This window comes from Macaca mulatta, chromosome 8, assembly GCF_049350105.2.
Source record: "Macaca mulatta isolate MMU2019108-1 chromosome 8, T2T-MMU8v2.0, whole genome shotgun sequence".
In the NCBI taxonomy this organism is placed as follows: domain Eukaryota; kingdom Metazoa; phylum Chordata; class Mammalia; order Primates; family Cercopithecidae; genus Macaca; species Macaca mulatta.
This window is the reverse complement of record NC_133413.1, coordinates 153,827,448-153,846,269: the sequence shown is the minus strand read 5'-3', so window position 1 is coordinate 153,846,269 and position 18,822 is coordinate 153,827,448. Positions and strand designations below refer to the sequence as shown.

Sequence of the window (18,822 nt, the reverse complement as noted above, 5' to 3'; positions counted from 1 at the left end):
GGAGGTGACACCGTCCGGCCAGTGTGTGGTGGGCACTGCAGGCCCGACCCCCTAACCTCCAACATGCTGTGGCTACTCTGGGCCTTGGCTCAGGCCCCTGTCTTAGGGAGGAGGTCAGAGGCCTCATGCTCCTGGGGAGCCAGTCCAAACAAGCACTTCCCAAGTGGGTCACCTCCCAGCCTGGGAGTTAATTTCACTCTTCCATACACCCAGCGCCTTTGTAGCCATCCCTAGTGAGACTGATAGGGGAGCCGGAGAATGGAGGGTGCCAGGAGGCCGGCCTTTCGCTGGCATCCCCCGGGAAGGGCTCTGGAGTGGTGCCCGGTTCGTGTGACTGAACGGCCCTTGATTTTCTGTGGGGTAGGGAAGAGTTGCTCACAAGCACCGTGTTTTGCTTTTGGAAAAAGGATGAGGCCAGGTACGGTAAACACGCCCGGGCGAGCGCACACCTGGGGCCGCGGTGCCCGTAATCGCATTGGCGACGCCTCGACAACTGTGTCTGGAGGCAGCCGGCGCCGCCACCTCGCACCCTCCCAGCCCAGGGAAACAGGCTCAGGAGAAGGAAATGCTTTGGATTTGCTTATCCTACAAATTAACTAGAAAAATATTTTGGTTTCAGTCCAATTTTACCCCTTCTTGTCCATCAAAAAAAAAAGGGTGGGGGAGATTGCAAGCGGTGTTGGGATTGCAGAGGCTGGGCCCCGCTGGCTCCCCGACCCGCCTGGGGCCTCGAGGGAGAACAGGTTCAGCCCTGGAGGAGGTGGACTCCGAGGGCAGGGTCTGCGGGGGTCAGAGGAGAGGCGGGAAGCGTCCTTCCCTGGAAGCCAGCCTCACTGGCCACCCTGCCTGGCTGTGTTCCTAGTGTTCATCTCCGGGCTCCAGGGGCTTCCAGGCTGTTTCCCGGGCAGGGTCGCTGGGGGCAGCATGGGGGCCCTGGCACCTGCCTCGCAGGGCTCTGAGCCACACTGTGGCTGGCCAGTGCCCCTGACCATGCCTACAGGCTGGTGGCTGGGGCCGGGGGGCCTGGTGAACTGCGTGGGAATAAGTCCTCACTTGGTGAGAAGCCCTGGGTCCCTTCCTGGGCACTGTGTCACTCCTGTGTGTGCCTCCGCTTCCCTACCCGTACCTTGAGGGACTGGGCGGTGTGATTTGTGTGTGTGGCCTCATCTCTGCTACACCCAGGGTGCTCAGTGCAGGAGCTGACTGAGAACATGGGGGCCTTGGTGAGGCTCCGCCCCTGGGGGATGCTGCCGTGGGTTGGGGGACAGGCCCTCCTGTCACCCAGCAGGGCCTTCTCTGGTTACCTCTGACCCTCTGACTCCAGAGCTTCGTGGCTTGTGGGGCCCCACACACAGCTGTTTGTATCATGGAGGGCAGGGGCCTCGGGCTCATCTCCAACAGTCATTCCCTGAATGAAGCATAAGCCCCTGGCCAATCTCTGGCACAGCAGGTCCCAGGTGCCTGCGGCCATCCACCTGCCACCAGCCATGTGGGCCAACAGGGAGCCTGAGCAGTGGAGCTCCCGGGGCCGGCAGCAGGCGCTCTGAGGACGTCGTGCTTGACCCCCCAGGGACAAAGCCATGAGGTGCCTCTCTGCTCATGCCGGGTGGTCCCACCTTTCCCCTGGGCCTCCTTGGCAGAGGCCAAGCCCCACGTTGGCTGGCACTGTCCTGAGAGCACTGACCCTGCAGGCACAGTCCTGGCACTGGCTTTCCTCTCTGGTCCTGAAGGCAGTGGACAGAGCATCCGGGCTGATCCCTCTGCCCAGGGAAGGGTGCCCCGAGCCCTCAGCTGCCTGCCTGGGTGGGAGGGTGCCCTGCACCTCCCACGGATGCTGCCTCTGACATCCCTAGTGCAGGGGGAGGCGCGGGCTGAACACGAGTGAAGATTCCTAGGGCCCACAGGCGTAGATTCGTAGACTCGTGTCCAGTCAGGCGGTCAGGGAGGCCTTTCTCATGAGCTGAAAACAGAGGAGCTCAGAAGGGCCAGGAGCAGCAAGAGCATCCCCAGGTGACCGTGCAGAGGCCTGGGCGGGAGCGTGCCGGGGTGTGAGACATTGCAGGACCCCGTGCACAGCCAGCAGGGAGATGAGATGGGTTGGGGGCAGGCGGCGTCTACCTGGCACCCCTGCACCCCCATTCAGAAAGCTCCCGGTAGTCATGATAATAGCATTGACCGAGGTTGATGGTTAAGTGGCCAAGACAGCAGCCATGGAGACCATGATGTCCCGACGTCCCCGAGAGCCCCGGGCAGCCAGGATAGGCAGCTGAGGCTGCTCCTGGCAGTCAGTCTACAGGCCCTGCCCTGCTCTGTGGAAGCCGGAGCCAGGGAGGGGATGCCTGCTGCCCTTTCCAGAGCCAGAGTCCATCCCAGGGACCCACCCACTCCAGGGAGTGGCCCCCACTACAGCAGCTGCATGCCACTCCCTGCACAGTGCCAAGGCTGGCCCCACCTCTTCACCCCAGGTCGAGGTATGTCCTTGGGACTCTCCCCATACTGTGCGCTTGTGGGACCCACGGAGGGGCTTGTGGCTTGGGTCCGTCTCCCTGCACCGGGGTCCTTGGGTCGCCGGGATCCTGTGGTCCACTTATATTGGGCTGGGTGGGCCTGTTGGGGGAGGTGCACCTGCCACCCCGGCTCCTCCCATCCCTCAGTGTCCATGAGATGCCTGTGGCAGGCAGCAGGCAGGCAGCAGGTTTGCACTTGGCCCCTTCAGACACGGTGCCCACCACCAAACGGCCCAGGGTCTGAGCTTTGGGGAGGAGGGAGTGTATAGCCCTGGCCTGCTCGGCAGTGGGGAGGGGAGGGAGGGGCTGCCACACTCCTCCCTGGGAGGCTGCGGCGCTGCTGCGTCTCCCCCTCGGTGCCAAGTGCTGAGCTCCGCAGAAGCTTGCCTTCCCATTTACACACATGGCGGGCGCAGAGCCCCTGACATCACCACACTGTGAACAGTCTATCCCGGCCACCCTTGCTGACTGGCCCCTGCCTCTGCTGGCCCTTCCCTTGCCCCAGAGCCATCAGAGAGCCAGTGTGGTTCCCCCAGCCCTTCTGGGGCGCATCTCACCCCTGCACCAGTAGCAACTCAGAGCTCCCTCATTCGGCCTCAGCAACACAAGCAAGGAGGGTCTGGTGCACAGAGGCCAGTGGCAGGCAGGGGTCCTGGGGCCTCCTTCCTCCCACCCCTGCCCCTGGGGAGGCCCCGCCTTCCATCAAGTAGGGCTGGGGCCTCTGGTGTCCTGCTGGCCAGACTTGGTGGCAACTGTGGCAGTCCTGGGGCTGTGCAGAGCCCAGTGAGGCCGCACCCGCCCTTTGGGTCGACAGCCGAGGCCACAGCTCCAGCTGCCTGGGCCCCCACTGGCCCCGCCTCGCCATGAGGAAGGTAGATGGCTCCCAGCTGTGGGATACCGCTGACCAGCCCACTTAAGAGGAATAATAATTGAAGAAATAAATTTCCTCCCCTGGTGTCAGCAGAAATTTGACTTCAACAAGAAAGTGCAGCCTTCTTGGAAGGGGTGGGGGTGGTTGTCCTGGCTGAGCCCCCGGGCTCTGGGCCCGTGATGGCAGAGGACAGTGTGGCTTCTACCCCCAGCTTCCCCACTCCGTGAAGCCGAGCCCTCCCTTCCCGGCCCACCTGCCACCTGAAGGGCTGAGCTCCAGGGCCCCTCCCCACATACTCCTGTGTAGGCCCCCAGTGAGCACGGCCCATATATGGCCACCAAGAGCCTGACGGTCCCTGTGATGGGGCAGAGGCCCCAGTCTCTGGCCACAAGGCTGGCCTTGGCACCTGTGGTTGTGGCCCTCCCTGCTGCGGGCCAGCTGCTGCGTGTTCCTGGCACGTCCGGCCTCTGCACCTCCCCTGCTCGCCACCTGCCCTCCCTCCCTGGGGTGACAAAGGCCCTGTCTGAGAGCCCCCGCCCCACATTGCCTCTCCTGGGGCGCCCTCTGCCACTGGCCGCCTTCTCCCAAGGATGCAGCTTCCATGTACCAGACGGACGTGCCCTGGAGGGCCTGGTGGGCACGCTGTGAGCAGACCAGGGCTTGGCGCGGCCCTGCCTGACTTCCTGGGAGAGGGCTGGCCTGGGAATTGGGGCTGCCTGCGTGCGCCGCTCATCATGGATGTTGTCCCTTGGGCCAGGCAGCAGCTGTCCAGTGGGTGCTGGCCGGAGCAGGGACTGGAGGTGCTGAGGAACCTCTGACTTCAGGGCCTCTATCCCGCTTGCCTTGCAGGGCCTGACATCCAGCGGTGCCCAGAGGAGCCTGGCCCAGAGCCGGCACTGGGGCACCGAGCAGGGGGTGGGGCTGGCGGGAGCCGTGTCTATTCTGGGAAGATCCCGGGGAAGTGAAAGTTCTCTGGAATGCACGGCGCCTTCTGCTGTTGAGTTGCTGGGGGTTATTCAGTTGAACTTTTTAGCACCTCTCAGGCAGCCCCTGCCTCTTTTCCAGCCAGCTATTTTATGTGCATTTTTTAACACTGCAAAGCATTTGAAAAAGTGCCTCCTGTTCTTGTCAGAACTCCTGTTGTGAGCCTCACACTGGGAATTTTTTTTTTTTTTTTGAGACAGAGTTTCGCTCTTGTAGCCCAGGCTGGAGTGCAATGGCGCAATCTCGGCTCACAGCAACCTCCGCCTCCCGGGTTCAAGCCATTCTCCTGCCTCAGCCTCCGGAGCAGCTGGGATTACAGACATGTGCCACCCAGCTAATTTTGTATTTTCAGTAGAGACGGGATTTTTCCATGTTGGTCATGGCTGGTTTCGAACTCTGGACCTCAGGTGATCTGCCTGCCTCTTCCTCCCAGAGTGCTGGGATTACAGGCATGAGCCACCGCGCCTGGCCGACACACTGGCATGTTTTTTAACTAGCACAAAGTGGAAAGGGAAGTAACCCCCCCCCGCTGCACCCCAGTCCTGCCAGGCGGGCATGTGATGCCGGCATGTCCCTGGCTGGGAGCGGATGGCGTCACAGTGTCACCGGCAGCCTGGGCAAGAGCCTGGGAACCAGCAGTGTCGACAGGCTGCCGCATTGCCGCGTCCCTCACCACACAGTCTGGCAGGTGCGAGGGCATGCCCGTGCTGCCTGGACGGGACCCTGCTGCCCACCCGGGGACAAGGGTCCCAGCCTGAGAACAGAAGCTGCCCTGAGCTCGCCGCCCACATTGATCCCCCCCGCCCCAAGACCCTCATCACCCTCCCTTTGCCCTTGGCCTCCCCACACTCCCCAGGTTTCTACCTTCCTCAGTGCCTCCTTTCCTGCCCCCAGGCACCATTACTAGCTCCTGCTTCTGCGCCTGCAGGGCTCACTTGCCACTCAGCTCTGGAGCTGCCCTTTTGAAACTTGAGATGGTCTGAGAGTGGGGACACTAGGCAGGGTCCCTGAGGGCGAAGGGCAGCAGCACCATTGACCCCAGCCAGGGAGCACCGGGCTGGATGCAATGCACAAAGCGAGGAGTGTGGGGGCTCCAGCCTGAGGGTGCAAAGGAGAAGACGGCTTGGGTCCTCGGGTGGGAGCCTGTGGCTGCTGGGCCATCTGGGGAGTGAGGACGAGGCTGCTCTCCAGTGCTCAGAGTGGGGCAGGGCTGGCTATTTGGGGCTGGGCAGCTTTGGGATGTCCCTTTTTAAAGCAGGATGGCTTTGTCGCCACCTCAGGTCCCCAGAATTTCTGAGTGATGTCACCTCTGCCTCTTAACTGCAGTGTCCATTTCAGCATTTGCCCTGGAGGAAATTGGATCTGGTCTGGGCAGGATCATGCGTGTATTTGAGGAACCCGGGAAAGCCGCCCTCAGCAGGCTCGCCCTGCCCTGCCCACCCCATGATCCTGGGTGACCTTTGTCTGTAAAAGGCAGGCAGGACTGTGTCACCGGAGTAGACCCTCCTCCTCCAGGTGGCACCCCCTCCCCGCCTCATCCCCTTGGCTCTCAGGCCTCGCAGCACTCGGCCATGTCCAGTCCCAAAGTCCATTCCCTTCCTGCCACCGCTGCCCTCTCAGGCTGTGGTGTGCAGTTTCAGAAAGGCTGGGGTGGTCCTTATGCTCAGGGTTTTGAGGAGTATCTGATGAGGCACCTCTAAAATTTAGAGTAATAGGCACTAGCCAAGATCTGCTAGGGCCAGCCCAGGGCCTCAGGGACAGGTGCCCTTCCCCCAGGAGCCCACAGCTGCAGTGGGCAGCCGGGCAGATGCCTCCGCTGAGTGGGCTTTGCCCCCACACCTTCTCTGCTGCATTTCTTTAGTTTTACAGTCCTCTAAAAATCAGAAACCGCTCTTGCTCCTAAAAGGCCAGACCGGCCGGGCGCGGTGGCTCATGCCTGTAATCCCAGCACTTTGGGAGGCCGAGACGGGCGGATCACGAGGTCAGGAGATCGAGACCATCCTGACTAACACGGTGAAACCCTGTCTTTACTAAAAATACAAAAATTAGCCAGGCGCGGTGGCGGGCGCCTGTAGTCCCAGCCACACGGGAGGCTGAGGCAGGAGAATGGCGTGAACCCGGGAGGCGGAGCTTGCAGTGAGTGGAGATCGCGCCACCGCACTCCAGCCTGGGAGACAGAGCGAGATTCTGTCTCAAAAAAAAAAAAAAAAAAAAGCCCAGACCATGTGTGCCCCATGGGCCATATTCATGCCCTGGTCTAAGCGACCCTGCAGGTCCCCCACAAGCCCCAGCCCAGGCTGTGGCAGAGGGAGGTGCTGCTGTTAGCAGCTGTTCTGTTTACAGGGCAGCTTCCTGGGTAGCCGGGGCTGAGGAGAGAGCCAGGAGCAGTGTCCATTGGCCAGTCACTGCCTCGGCCCAGGATGGGCACCCAGGGACATGAGGAAGCCAGCAGGGGGGTTCCAGCCAGCAGAGTGTGGCCCTGGGGAGCCTGACCAGGGAGGCCGCAGGGACGGGCGGCTCCAGGCCACGTGGCCAGGCCCTCCGCGGGTGCTGCCTGGCTTTGCTGGCTCTGAGGGCAGGGACAGGAGCCCTTCCTGGACCCTGCCCTGGAGAAGAGCCAGACACAGGGCCCAGCAGCTCCCCACTCTCAGGTGCTGTGTCCCCAGAGGGGCCTGGCAGGGCCCAGGGCGTCTGAACCACTGTGGGGAGGGGAGCTCTGGGCAGTTTCCTGGAGGGGAGGCTTTGCCTGAGCTGAGGGCTGGGACCCCTGAGGGCCTTGACTAAGGGGGTTAGCAGGGAAAGGGCCTGTGGGCAAGGCTGTGGCCTGCTATGACCCGTGCCTCTCTCCCCAACAGGCCGGCTGGATCCTGCAGGCAGCTGTAGCCGTTCCCTGGCCAGGTACTGCCTTCGGGCTGGGCAGTGGGTGGGGCTCCCTGCTTGCCTTCGGGCTCACGCACCTCTCTCCCTGTCCGCAGCCGGGCTGTGCAGCGCAGCCTGGCCATCATCCGGCAGGCACGGCAGCGGAGGGAGAAGAGGAAGGAGTACTGCATGTACTACAACCGCTTCGGCAGGTGCAACCGCGGCGAGCGCTGTCCTTACATCCATGACCCTGAGAAGGTGGCCGTGTGCACCAGGTACCCTCCTGCCCTCGCCTGGGGGAGGTTCTGTGCTGGGCCCTGCCCGTGGTCCCTGTGGCTCTTCCTCACACCCTTTTCTCCTGGTGCTGCAGGTTTGTCCGGGGCACCTGCAAGAAAACGGATGGGACCTGCCCCTTCTCCCACCATGTGTCCAAGGAGAAGGTGAGTGCGGCGCTGGTGGCCCTGTTCCTGTGCACCTTTCTCTGGGGCCTTGGCCACCTGGCCTCTGGGCAGATGGTGCCCACAGCTTTCCCTGGGCTTGGGACGTGCAGATCCCTGCCCTGGCGTCCTTAGAGTCTGCTGTACCGCCTCTACCCCCACTGCAGGTTTCGCACCTGGGGCTGCCCAGGAAAGCAGCACTGATGGGGTCCCCGCTCACCATGCACAGGGGTCTCTTTTCCCTTCTCCTGACAGCACCAGGCCTCACCAGATCCCCAGGCCCCCCTTACACATGCCCAGGGGAATGTGGTCCCATAGGTGCCCCTGTGGACCCAGGGCCGAGGCCTCAGGGCCTCTTCAGACTGGGGTTGGCAGGAGCGGGGAAGCTGTATGTGAGGGGCTGGGTGGGGAGGCTGCCTGGGCAGAAGGCAGGAGGGAGGGGCTGGAGGGGAAACAGCTGGACTCCTGGCTCATGCGGTTGTCCCCGCCTAAAACCCCACAGACTTGCTTTGAGCCAAGGTGGGTCCCCTGCTGGGAAGAAGCAAGAGCGCCCCGGGGCTGGGGTCAGGGGTCAGTGCTGGCGGGGACACATGTAGCTCTTGTGCCCTGGACTCAGCCACGGTGTGACCACAGCATGCGAGTGGAGTGAGGGCTGCCTCGGATGAGGGAGGCGGTGTTGGGCAGGGGTGCTGCTGCCGCAACAACTTTTCCCCTTGAGGAACTTGAAAAGAATCAGCATTTTTCTCCCTAATAGAGCTTCGGAACTCTGTTGTGAGCAATTTGGAAATTCACGTCGAGTTTCGGGTTCATTAGCTCCCAGCTCCAAAGCCAGAGCACATTCCAAGCTGTCTAATGTGGACGCCCCGCACCAGTGCCCTGAATTAATGTTATTGTTATTTGTGTGGACGTGGCGGGGTGCAAACAAGGTTAATTGAAATGAGAATGCAGTTTCCTCTTGATAACAGCCCCGCTCTGACAGCCAGGAGGAGCTCCGTTTGCTGTAGAGTTGGCTTTATCATCCCTTTTTATTAGAGCTAATTTGGGCTCTATATCAAAAACCACATTAAGGGAATTGTCTACAGCCCACCACCGCCAGCCCCAAACGGGCCCCCAGCCCCTCTCCCCTCTGCGACTGCAGTTAAAAGACAATTAGAAATAAACTCCCGCTCGTTAAATCACCCTTTGTTTCTTTGCCTTCTCCCTCCCTCCCTCTCAGCCCTGGCCGCTGGCTCTCTGGACCCCTTCTTCCCTCCTTGGCCTTAGACAAGTTCCTCTCCCATCCCCAACCTCGCCCCAGAAAAGTGACTTTTTAAAGCCTCTGGATCTGCCCAGATCCCCCAGGGCTCCTCAGGCCCCAGCAGCTCTGAGCAGGCTGGAAAGGGGAGGGGGACGGGGGTAGTGGGAGCCGGGAGGGTAGTCTGACCCAGGAGGGAGCAAGGCCCTGGGAGGGGAGTGGGAATAGCCTGGGGCAAGGCTGGAGACCCCGGGGTGCTGGCAGGGGCTCTGTGGGGGCTCCATGCTGAGGCCAGAAGGTGACATCTTTGTTCTGGACTCCCAGGCAGCCCAGGAGGAGCCTGTGGTGGCCCACAAGGGGCAGGGAGATGTCTCCTGGAGACGGCAGGAGACACCCTTGCTTCCCTCCCTGGGTGGCCCTAGCCCAGCCATTGCTCCTCAGGCCTGAGGTTCCCCCAAATGGGAGGAAAGTTGCATTGCTTCCCTCTCCCAGCCCAGTGGTGATAACAAGCACTGACTGTGGCCAGTGGCCCTGTGCTGGGGAGGAGGACACTGCTGGACCCCTCCTGCTGACAGCCTCGGCCTCCACGGTGCTGGCCTGCAGCCAGTGCCATGCCAGGCCTGCTTTCAGGTAGCTCCTGCCCACCTAGAGCCCAGGGACACTGCCTGTGGCCCACAGGTCAGGTGCCTGGAGAGCCCTCTGTTGGGTGCTGGCCTATGGCTTGTCCTCCCACCTAGACACTGGTCCCCATGACCTGAGAGGCTCCAAGGGCAGGTGACCACAGGCTAGTGGTTGGGAGCCCTGGCTGCCATCTTGCCCTGGATGGTGGGCAGGCTCAGAACAGGTGAGGTACTCAGAGGAGGGTGCCCCTGAGGCTGAGCCACAGGGCTGCTCCATGCCTCCTCTGGACAGAGCAAGGGCAGGGGTGTGGCTCACTTGGGAAGGCGGGGGCCCACTTCTGAGCAGCAGCCTCCCTGCCCCGCGGGTCCTGGTGGCTGCCCTTCCTGCCTGCTGGTGCCATCGTGTCCATTTCTCCCTCGAGCGGGGCTGTAGGAGGGTCCCCAGCCACCATCTGTGGGCCCTGGAGGGTGGCCGCCTGCTGGCCCTCACTGCTGGCCCTCCCCACAGATGCCAGTGTGCTCCTACTTCCTGAAGGGCATCTGCAGCAACAGCAACTGTCCCTACAGCCACGTGTACGTGTCCCGCAAGGCTGAGGTCTGCAGCGACTTCCTCAAAGGCTACTGCCCCCTGGGTGCAAAGGTGAGAGGTCCGTGGGAGCCCAAGTGGGCGGGGTTCCTGTGGTTTGGTCGTCCTCTGTTCACTCCTGGGTGCCTACCGTGGCTGGATGACCCTTCTGCAGCCCTGAGGTGGTCAGTGTCATCACGTCCACCTCACAGGTGACTGAGAGAGGTCCAGCAACTGTCCCGGGGTTGCACAGCACCAGCACAGGGCGGGGTTTGAACCATGGGAAGGTGAGGCGCAGAGGACCTAGACTTCCAGGTGCAGCACAGGTAGCCTGGAAGCTGGCCCCCCATGGTAGGGGTGTGGCGGCTGGGCCGGAGCGGCTCCTGGAATGTTGCTGGGGATGGCAGTGTGGTGAAGGGGATATTGGAGGCCAGGGGGCTGGCAGGGCTATAGGTGGATGTGGGGCCAGCAGCCTCCACAGGAAGGCAGCGGGTGGATGGGCACTCCCACCCAGCCTGGGGCAGAGGGGTGGGCCGGGCAGAGCCGAGGGGGCCGCCTGAGCCGTGGCTGGCGAGGCTAGGGTGAGCTGGCACTGGAGCTCATTGTGGGGCACCACTGCTGGGTGGGGAACTGGGGACCTGGGCTGCAAGGGTCACCTGCAGCTGATGGCTCCGGCTCCCCTCTCCCCGGGGGCGTGACTGACTCCTGCGTTGGGGAGGTGCTCACAGGCTCACCTGTCTGGGAAATTCCCGGCAGTGGAGCCAGCTCCTCCCCTCTGCCTCAGCCTGCCCTCTTGGCTTCACCAGGACTCCCCACCCCAAGCCATGTAGCCTCAGCATCCCCAGTGGGCCTGGTCCCAGGTACAGCTCCCCTCTCCCCCAGCCTCTCATGCCTGTGTCTCTCCCGGCCTGGGGGCTCCTGCACCTGGCCTAGGGCTGGTGGCTGAGGGTGGGGAGGGGCCGGAACTAAGGGACCTGGAGATGCTCCTTGTCCCTGGCATCTTGAGAGGGAGCCCCGGGGCCTGCAGCCATGGCTCACTGCCACTGGGTCCTCACACTTCTGAGTGTTGGCACTGCCTCAGGGTCTGCAACCCCCGTGAAGCCGAGAACACCAGGCACCCCAAGAACCCTTTCCCTGCCCACCCGCAAGGACACCAGACCCTAGGCTCTCCTGCCCTCCCTTGCTGGGTTCCCCTGTGGGGTGCTGTGGAAGCTGGCCACACACTCCTTCCTGTGCACAACGCTCTGTGGTGGGCCGGGCCCTTCCCAGCATCCTCTCCCTCATCCTCAGTCCTCACATCCACTTCCCGGGAGGAGCCAGCCCTCAGCTCCTCCTGCTGCCAGGCCAAGGGTGGGCCAGGCCGGGCTCCCCAACCTGAAACCTGGCAGGGAATCCCCTCCAGGGAGGTAGGGCCTGGCCAGGGCAGCCCCAGACCCTGTGGGGGCAGTGGCAGGATCCCCATGGAGGCCATGGCTGATGATTGTAAAATGTTTCAATTTAAATGAAAATATCAAAGTGATATTTAGGTCCTGCTTCTATTAGTGGAAGTGCTTACTGCTGCCTTTCCGTTTGTCCACGCCGCGGCGCCCGCATGATGGATAGCAGCTTGTAATTATATATGGGAAAGCGCTGAGCCGGCCAGATCCAGTGGGGACAGGCGGCAGCCCGGGCCTGCGAGGGTTAATTTTATTCTCTAAATAATGTGAAAAGTGCTGAATCGTCACCTTGCGCCTGAAGTAGAAGTCCTCAAGCGGACCCCAGAGAGTTTATAATATTCCACTGAATCAAGTGGAATTGTTAACCTCGCTTCATAAAGCGACGGCTTGTTAAAGAGCCACATTCCCTTTCCTTGTGAATAATTTAGGCTGGGAGTAAATCTCCGCTCTTTCCCCTTTTGGGGGGCCACGGCTGTGGCTCAGGGGTCAGCCTCCGCCAGATGCTGCCTGTCCTGGATATCAGGACGGGGATGACTTCAGACCGCCTGTTTGTGCACACCTGCGGGGTCTGCCGCGTCCTGCCACATCCTCCCTGGTAGACGTCCCTGTCTGGGTGCAGCGCTGTTTTCCTCCCTTGCCTTGGGAGCTTGCTCCATCCTTGTCAAAGGGATCTCGCTGGCTGATAACGTTTTGCTGAGGAGAGACTTTGAGACTAGAAAACCTCACCTTCTCCCCTTAGTCTTAATAGCCAAACGTGTCTATCTGCTGTCAAATTCTGATCCGCTGCCTGCGTCCTTGAACGGAAGAGTTTTCCCTCCTCCGTGCTCACTGCTCGCCTGTGTGTCCACGGGTGTGTCCGGCTGGGCCCATTGCCATCCCCTTTCAATACTCACGCTGCCCTGCCGGGGCTCCTGCCCTTATGATGTGCCTGACAACTTCTACAGCCTTCCTTGCTTTCTGGCACCAGATGCTCCCAGCACCCGGCGGCTCTGGGACAGCCGCTCCTGGCTCCTTGTGGGTGTGCTTAAGACTCAGGGTCTGGGCCAGGCGTGATGGCTCACGCCTGTAATCCCAGCACTTTGGGAGGCTGAGGCAAGTGGATCACCTGAGGTCAGGAGTTTGAAACCAGCTTGGCCAACATGGTGAAATCCCATCTCTACTAAAAAAACAACAAATTAGCTGGTTGTGGTGGCAAATGCCTGTAGTCCCAGCTACTCGGGAGGCTGAGGCAGGAGAATTGCTGGAACCCGGGAGGTGGAGGTTGCAGTGAGCCGAGATTGCGCCGTTGCACTCTAGCCTGGGCGACAAGAGTGAAACTCCGTCTCAAAAAAAAAAAAAAAAAAAAAGATTCAGGGTCTGGGCACTGCTCCTGGTGGCTCTAGATGGGACAGCTGCTCCGGCAGGGCACCCTGGTTCCTTCTGGGTGTTTAGGACTCAGGATCTGGGTGCTGCGTGTGCTTGTTGCAGCTGGGGTGTTGGCTGCTGCCAGCGCCCCCAGTGCACAGGGCTGGGAAGCATCATGTGCACATGTGCAGGGGTGACAGTGACTCCATCCCCACTTCTGCGTTGAGAGCTCCTGCACACCTTGGCCCTCCTGCATCTGCAGCGCCTGCTCTGTGAGCCTCCATGCTGCCGTTTTCCCCATGGCCTGTGTGTGGCTGGTGCCTGTCTGCAGGGAGCTGCTGAGAGGGGGACAGCGCCTGCTCTGTGAGCCTCCATGCTGCCGTTTTCCCCATGGCCTGTGTGTGGCTGGTGCCTGTCTGCAGGGAGCTGCTGAGAGGGGAGGACCCTGACTGAGTCTTGGGTTTCAGCTCCCCAGTGCGAGCTGAGAGTTGAGACACCTGGGATTCCCCTCACGCACACCCTGCCTTCATCCTCCAGGCTTGAGGGGCTCCTGTGTCCTCTGGACAGCACCTGTCTTGATTTTGGTCACATACAGCGCTTCTCTGTTGTCACCCTTGCTTTTGCCAGTGCTGCTTTGTTAGGCCGAATCCTCCGTCCTTTATGAGGCGGGGTCCTGACATCCTTTGCCCTGTGATTTGTGCTCGGGAGTCTTGTTTAGGACCAGTCGGCACCCGCGGTCACAGAGGGCCTCCTGCATCGCCTGCCGCTGGCTCAAGAGGCACCTGTGCGTGTAGCTTGTCCCTGCGCAGTTACGTCCTCCTCTGGCCTCAATCTCCTTTTATATACAATCAGGATAACAGCACTGCCTATCTCAGAGAGGCATGGCGACTCTTCAGGGGGTCACAGTGGGCCTGGCAGCATCCTGGGCGGCCCCTGGCATGGGGAGGCCTCCCTACAAGTCGGCTGCTGTTCGCTGTTCTTTATTTTCGTGTTGTGTGAGGTGGGGCCCCACTTAGTTTTTCTTCATGTCATGGATGCTTTCCCCTCAACAGTGGTCTAACCCTTTGATTTGTGGTGTCAGCTTAAAAAAACAAACAGCTTTGTTGAAGTACAGTTTCCCTCCCACACAATTCCTCTTCTCTAGGTCTGTGGTTCTGTGGGTTTGAGTAAACTCAGAGTCGTACAGCCGCACCATAACGCAGCTTTCCATAGTTTTCATTGCCCCCCAGAATTCCCTCAGCTCTTTTCGTCATCAGTCCCAGCCCCGCCTTCCTCCCACCCCTGGCCCCTAACACTCATCCACTTCTGCCTCTGTAAGTTTCTTTTGTGGGCCTTTCGTGTAACTGGAATCGTACAGTACACGGTCGTTCGGCATCTTGGATTTTGCATCATGTTTGGAGGTGTGTCCTGCAGCACCTCAGCGCTGCACCCCTTTTTATTACAGAGGCAAGCCACTGCAGAGACTCGCCAAACTTTGTCCGTTCATGAGCCGGGGACATTCGAGTGGTTTCCAGTTGGGGACTATCGTGAATAATGCTGCCTCGAACGTCTGCGCACGAGCCTTCGTGTGGCCAATGCTTTTGCTTCTCTTGGGTAGACACCTGGGAGTGAAATTGCAGGGTCATAGGGTCACTCTGGGTTAACAGCCTCCTGTTTTCTAAAACGGCGTCACTGTTTGACACTCCTGCCAGCAGCGAGCAAGGCTTTCGTGTGTTTACTTCCTCGCTAGCTCTTGGTGTCTGCCTGTCTGGCACAGCCGTTCTGGTGGGCGTGGCCACATCCCTGGGGTTTCTGGCACAGCCGTTCTGGTGGGTGTGGCCATACCCTGGGGTTTGGGTTTGTATTTCCCCGATGGCCTGGACACACAGAGCACCTGGGTGCTTATGGACCATTCCTGTCTTTTGTGAAAAACAGCTTTATTGAGATATAATTCACATACCACGTAATTCACCCATTTTAGTGTACAATTCAGTGGCTTTTGGTATACTTTTTAATTGTGGTAAAATATATTTAACATAAATTTTGACCATTTTTAAGTGTCAAAATGGCACTTAGTTAAATAGCGTTAACTACGTTCACAACACTGTAGAAACATTCCAAAATGTTTTCCTCACCCCGACAGAAACACTGAGTATTCAGCAACGGCTCTCCACTCCCCGCTTCCCAAACCCTAGTTAGACACCTAGCTAGTTATCTCAGTGAAGTCGCCTCCTCTAGCTGTGTCCTCTGAGTGGATCGTACGTCTGTCCTTTGGTGTCTGGCGTCTTTCACTCGGCGTAATGTTTCCAGGGTTCACAGGTGTGGCGCCACCTCGTTCCTTTCTTACAGCAGAGTAACCTTCCGTTGTGTGTGCGCTGCGTTCTGTTAGTTCCATCATGTGTTGGTGGGTATGCAGCTGCTGTAACTAGTGCTGGAGTGATTCCTGACTGGCAGGGATCTGTTTGAGTCCCTGCTTTCACTTCCTTTGGGTGTATATGGAGGAGTGGAATTGCTGGAGTCTGAGTAATTCTGTGTTTAGCTTTTTGAGGAGTCGCCGAACTGTTTTCTGTTGTGGCTGCACCATTTTACATTGCCAGCAACAGCGCACAGGCTCCGGTTTCTGCATATCCTCCCCACCACTTGTTGTGGTTGAATTTGTTTATTCTTTCTTTCTTTTTTTTTTTTTTGTGGATTCTTTAGGGTTTTCTTACAGTCATCAGCAAACAGATAATTTTACTTCCTCCTTTTCAATTTGAATGCCTTTTCTTTTTTTTTTTTTTTTTGAGACACAGTCTCACTCTGTCGCCCGGGCTGGAGTGCAATGGCACTATCTTGGCTCACTGCAACCTCTGCCTCCTAGGTTCAAGTGATTCTCCTGCCTCAGCCTCCCAAGTAGCTGGGACTACAGGTGCATGCGCCACTAAACCCAGCTACTTTTTGTATTTTTAGTAGAGACAGAGTTTCACCATGGGGCCAAACTCCATGGTCTCAAACTCCTGACCTCAGATGATCCACCTGCCTTGGCCTCCCAAAGTGCTGGGATTATAGGTGTGAGCCACCACGCCCGGCCCCTGGCTAGAACTTTTAATACTGTGTTGAACTAAAATGGCAACTGTGGGCATCCTTGTCTTTTTCCTCATCTTAGAAGAAAAGCTTTCATTTTTCACCATTGAATATGACATTAGCTTTGGGCTTTTATGTGTAGTGTTTACCACACTGAGGAAGTTGCCTTCTGGCCTATTTATTGTGTTGTTGTTGTTGTTTTAATCATGAAATGGTGTTGAATTTTGTCAGGTCTTTTTCTACATTAATTGAAATGATCTTGTGGTCTTTTTCCTTTGTTCTGTTAAGGTGGCCAGTGCATGACTCTGACCATATTGAATCACAGTCAGTCACAGTCTCATTAATTGATTTTTGTGTATGAAACCATCCTTGCATCTGGGAATAAGTTCCACTTGGTTATGATGTGTAATCCTTTTATTGGTTTGTTTTTGAAATAGAGTTTTGCTCGTGTTGCCCAGGCTGGAGTGCACTGGTGCGATCTTGGCTCGCTGCAGCCTCCGCCTCCTGGGTTGGAGCAATTCTTCTGCCTCAGCCTCATGAGTAGCTGGGATTTCAGGCGCACGCTGCCAGGCCCAGCTAATTTTTGTATTTTTAGTAGAGGTGAGGGTTTCGCCATGTTGGCGAGCTAGTCTCAAACTCCCGACCTCAGGTGATCAGCCCGCCTCAGCCTCCCAAAGTGCTGGGATTACAGGCGTGAGCCGCCGCGCCCAGCCTGGATGTGTAATCCTTTTAATGTGCTGCTGAATGTTTTGCTGAGGATTTTTGCATCAATATTCATAAAATATATTGGTTGATAGGTTCCTTTTCTTTTAGTGTCTTTGTCTGGTTTTGTTATCAGGGTAATACTGGCCTCACAAAATGAATTAGGAAATGTTTCCTTCTCTTAAACATTTTGTAAGAGTTTGAGAAGACTTGGTGTTGATTCTTCTTTTAATTATTTTAGTAGAATTCACCAATGAAGCCGTCTGGTCCTGTGCTTTTCTGTCTTTTTTCTTTTCTTTCTTTTCTTTCTTTTCTTCCTTTCTTCCTTTCTTTCTTCCTTTTCTTCCTTTCTTTTTTTTCTTTCTTTCTTTTCCTTGAAGAACAAGGTCTCGCTATATTGCCCAGGCAGGTCTCGAACTCCTGGGCTCAAGTGATCCTCCCACCTCTGCCTCCTTAAATGCTGGGGTTACAGGCGTAAGCCACTATGCCCAGCTGTGTCCTGGGCTTTTCTTTGTTGGGAGTTTTTTGATTACTGACTCAATCTCCTTGCTGCTCCTAGTTAGATTTTATACTCTTCAGTCAGTTTTGGTGGATTGTGTATTTCTAGGAACTGGTTCATTTCATCTAAGTTGTCAATTTTATGTGTGTATAATTGTTTGAAGTGTTTAATAATTGTCCTTTTGATGTCTAAAGAATCTGTAGTGATACTGGAAATTTCATTTCTGTTACTGGAAGTTCGTGACTTCTTTTTTTCATTGTCTGTTTTACTAGAGGTTTGTCAATTTATTGATCTTTTCAAAGTACCAGTTCTTTATTTTACTGATTTTTCTCTATTGGTTTTCTGTTTTCGATTTCACTGGGCTTTCTGCTCTTATTATTTCTTTCTTTGCTTACTTGTGGTTTATTTTGCTGTTTTTTTCCCTCTACATTCTTGAAATTGGAGCTTAGATTATTGATTTGAATAATTTGAATATTTTCCTTTTTTTCTGAGATAGGGTCTCACTCTCACGCAGGCTGGAGTGCAGTGTTGCAGTCATGGCTCGCTACAGCCCCAACCCCCTGGGCTCAAGCAATCCTCCTGCCTCAGCCTCCTGAGTAGCTGGGACTACAGGTGCATATCACCATACCCGATAAATTTTTTAAATTTTCTGTAAGACAGGGTCTTGCTGTGTCACCCAGGCTGGTCTCAAACTCCTGGCCTCAAGCAATCTTCCCACCTCAGCCTCTCAAGTAGCGGGGACTACAGGTGCATGCCACCACGCCTGGCTAATTTTTGTACTTTTTATAGGGATGAGGTCTCGCTATGTTGCCCAGGTTGGTCTCAATCCCCTGAGCTTAAGCAGTCCATCCACCTCAGCCTCCCGCAGTGCTGGGATTATAGGTTGAGCCGCCAAGCACAGCTCCTGTGAGTTTTTTGTTTGTTTTATGTCCCTTAAGATTTTCTCTTTGCCCTGTGGATTATTTGGTAAAAGGCAAAAGAGTCATATGATCTGAAGAGAAACCAGAGTATTGCCTGTAGATTATTTAGAAGTATGTTATTAAGCTTCCAAGTGTTTTGAGATTTTCCTGTTACCTTTCTTTCATTGATTTCTAGTTTGATCTATGTTTATTAAAATCATACAGATTTTAATTCTAAGTTTCTCACGGTTTGTTTTATGGCCGAGGATATGGTCTGTCTTGGTGTATCTTCTATATGTACTTGAAAAAAAGTGCGTATTCCACTGTTGTTGGTGCTCTATAAATGTCTAATAGGTCTTGCTAGTTAAAGGTGTTTCTGAGTTCTTCCTTGACGATTTTCGGTCTGGTGTTCAGTTGTTGAGAGAGGTGTTGAAGTCTCTAACTATAATTGTGGATTTGTCTAGTTCTCCTTTCATAGCTATCAGTTATTGCTTCATGTATTTTGCAGCTTTTCTGTTTGGTGCATATACATGAGAATTGCTGTGCATTCTTTTTGTTGTTGTTGTTTGTTTAGAGAGACCAGGTCTCGCTTTGTTGCCCAGGCTGGAGCTCAGCGGCGCAATCACTGTTCACTGCAACCTCAAACTCCTGAGCTCTGGCGATCCTCCCACCTCAGCCTACTGAGTAGCTAGGACTACAGGCATGCACCACCATGCCTGGCTACTTTTTAAATTTTTTTGTAGAAATGGGGTCTTGCTATGTTGCTCAGGCTAGTCTTGAACTCCTGGCCTCAAGTGGTCCTCGTTGGCCTCCCAGAGTGCTG

The 18,822-nt window shown here is 56.9% G+C and overlaps 1 protein-coding gene across 3 annotated transcripts in view; it reads left to right on the top strand.

Annotated features, from left to right (window-relative positions):
• ZC3H3 (zinc finger CCCH-type containing 3) overlaps window positions 1–18,822 on the top strand; it is a 102,254-nt gene that overhangs the window by 63,152 nt on the left and 20,280 nt on the right. For all 3 annotated transcript variants that reach the window (XM_015146128.3, XM_077944329.1, XM_077944330.1), the window contains exons 6-9: window positions 7,218–7,260; window positions 7,338–7,496; window positions 7,592–7,661; window positions 10,021–10,152. In XM_015146128.3, coding sequence (XP_015001614.2) covers window positions 7,218–7,260; window positions 7,338–7,496; window positions 7,592–7,661; window positions 10,021–10,152 — 404 coding nt within the window. The remainder of the gene's footprint in view (window positions 1–7,217; window positions 7,261–7,337; window positions 7,497–7,591; window positions 7,662–10,020; window positions 10,153–18,822) is intronic.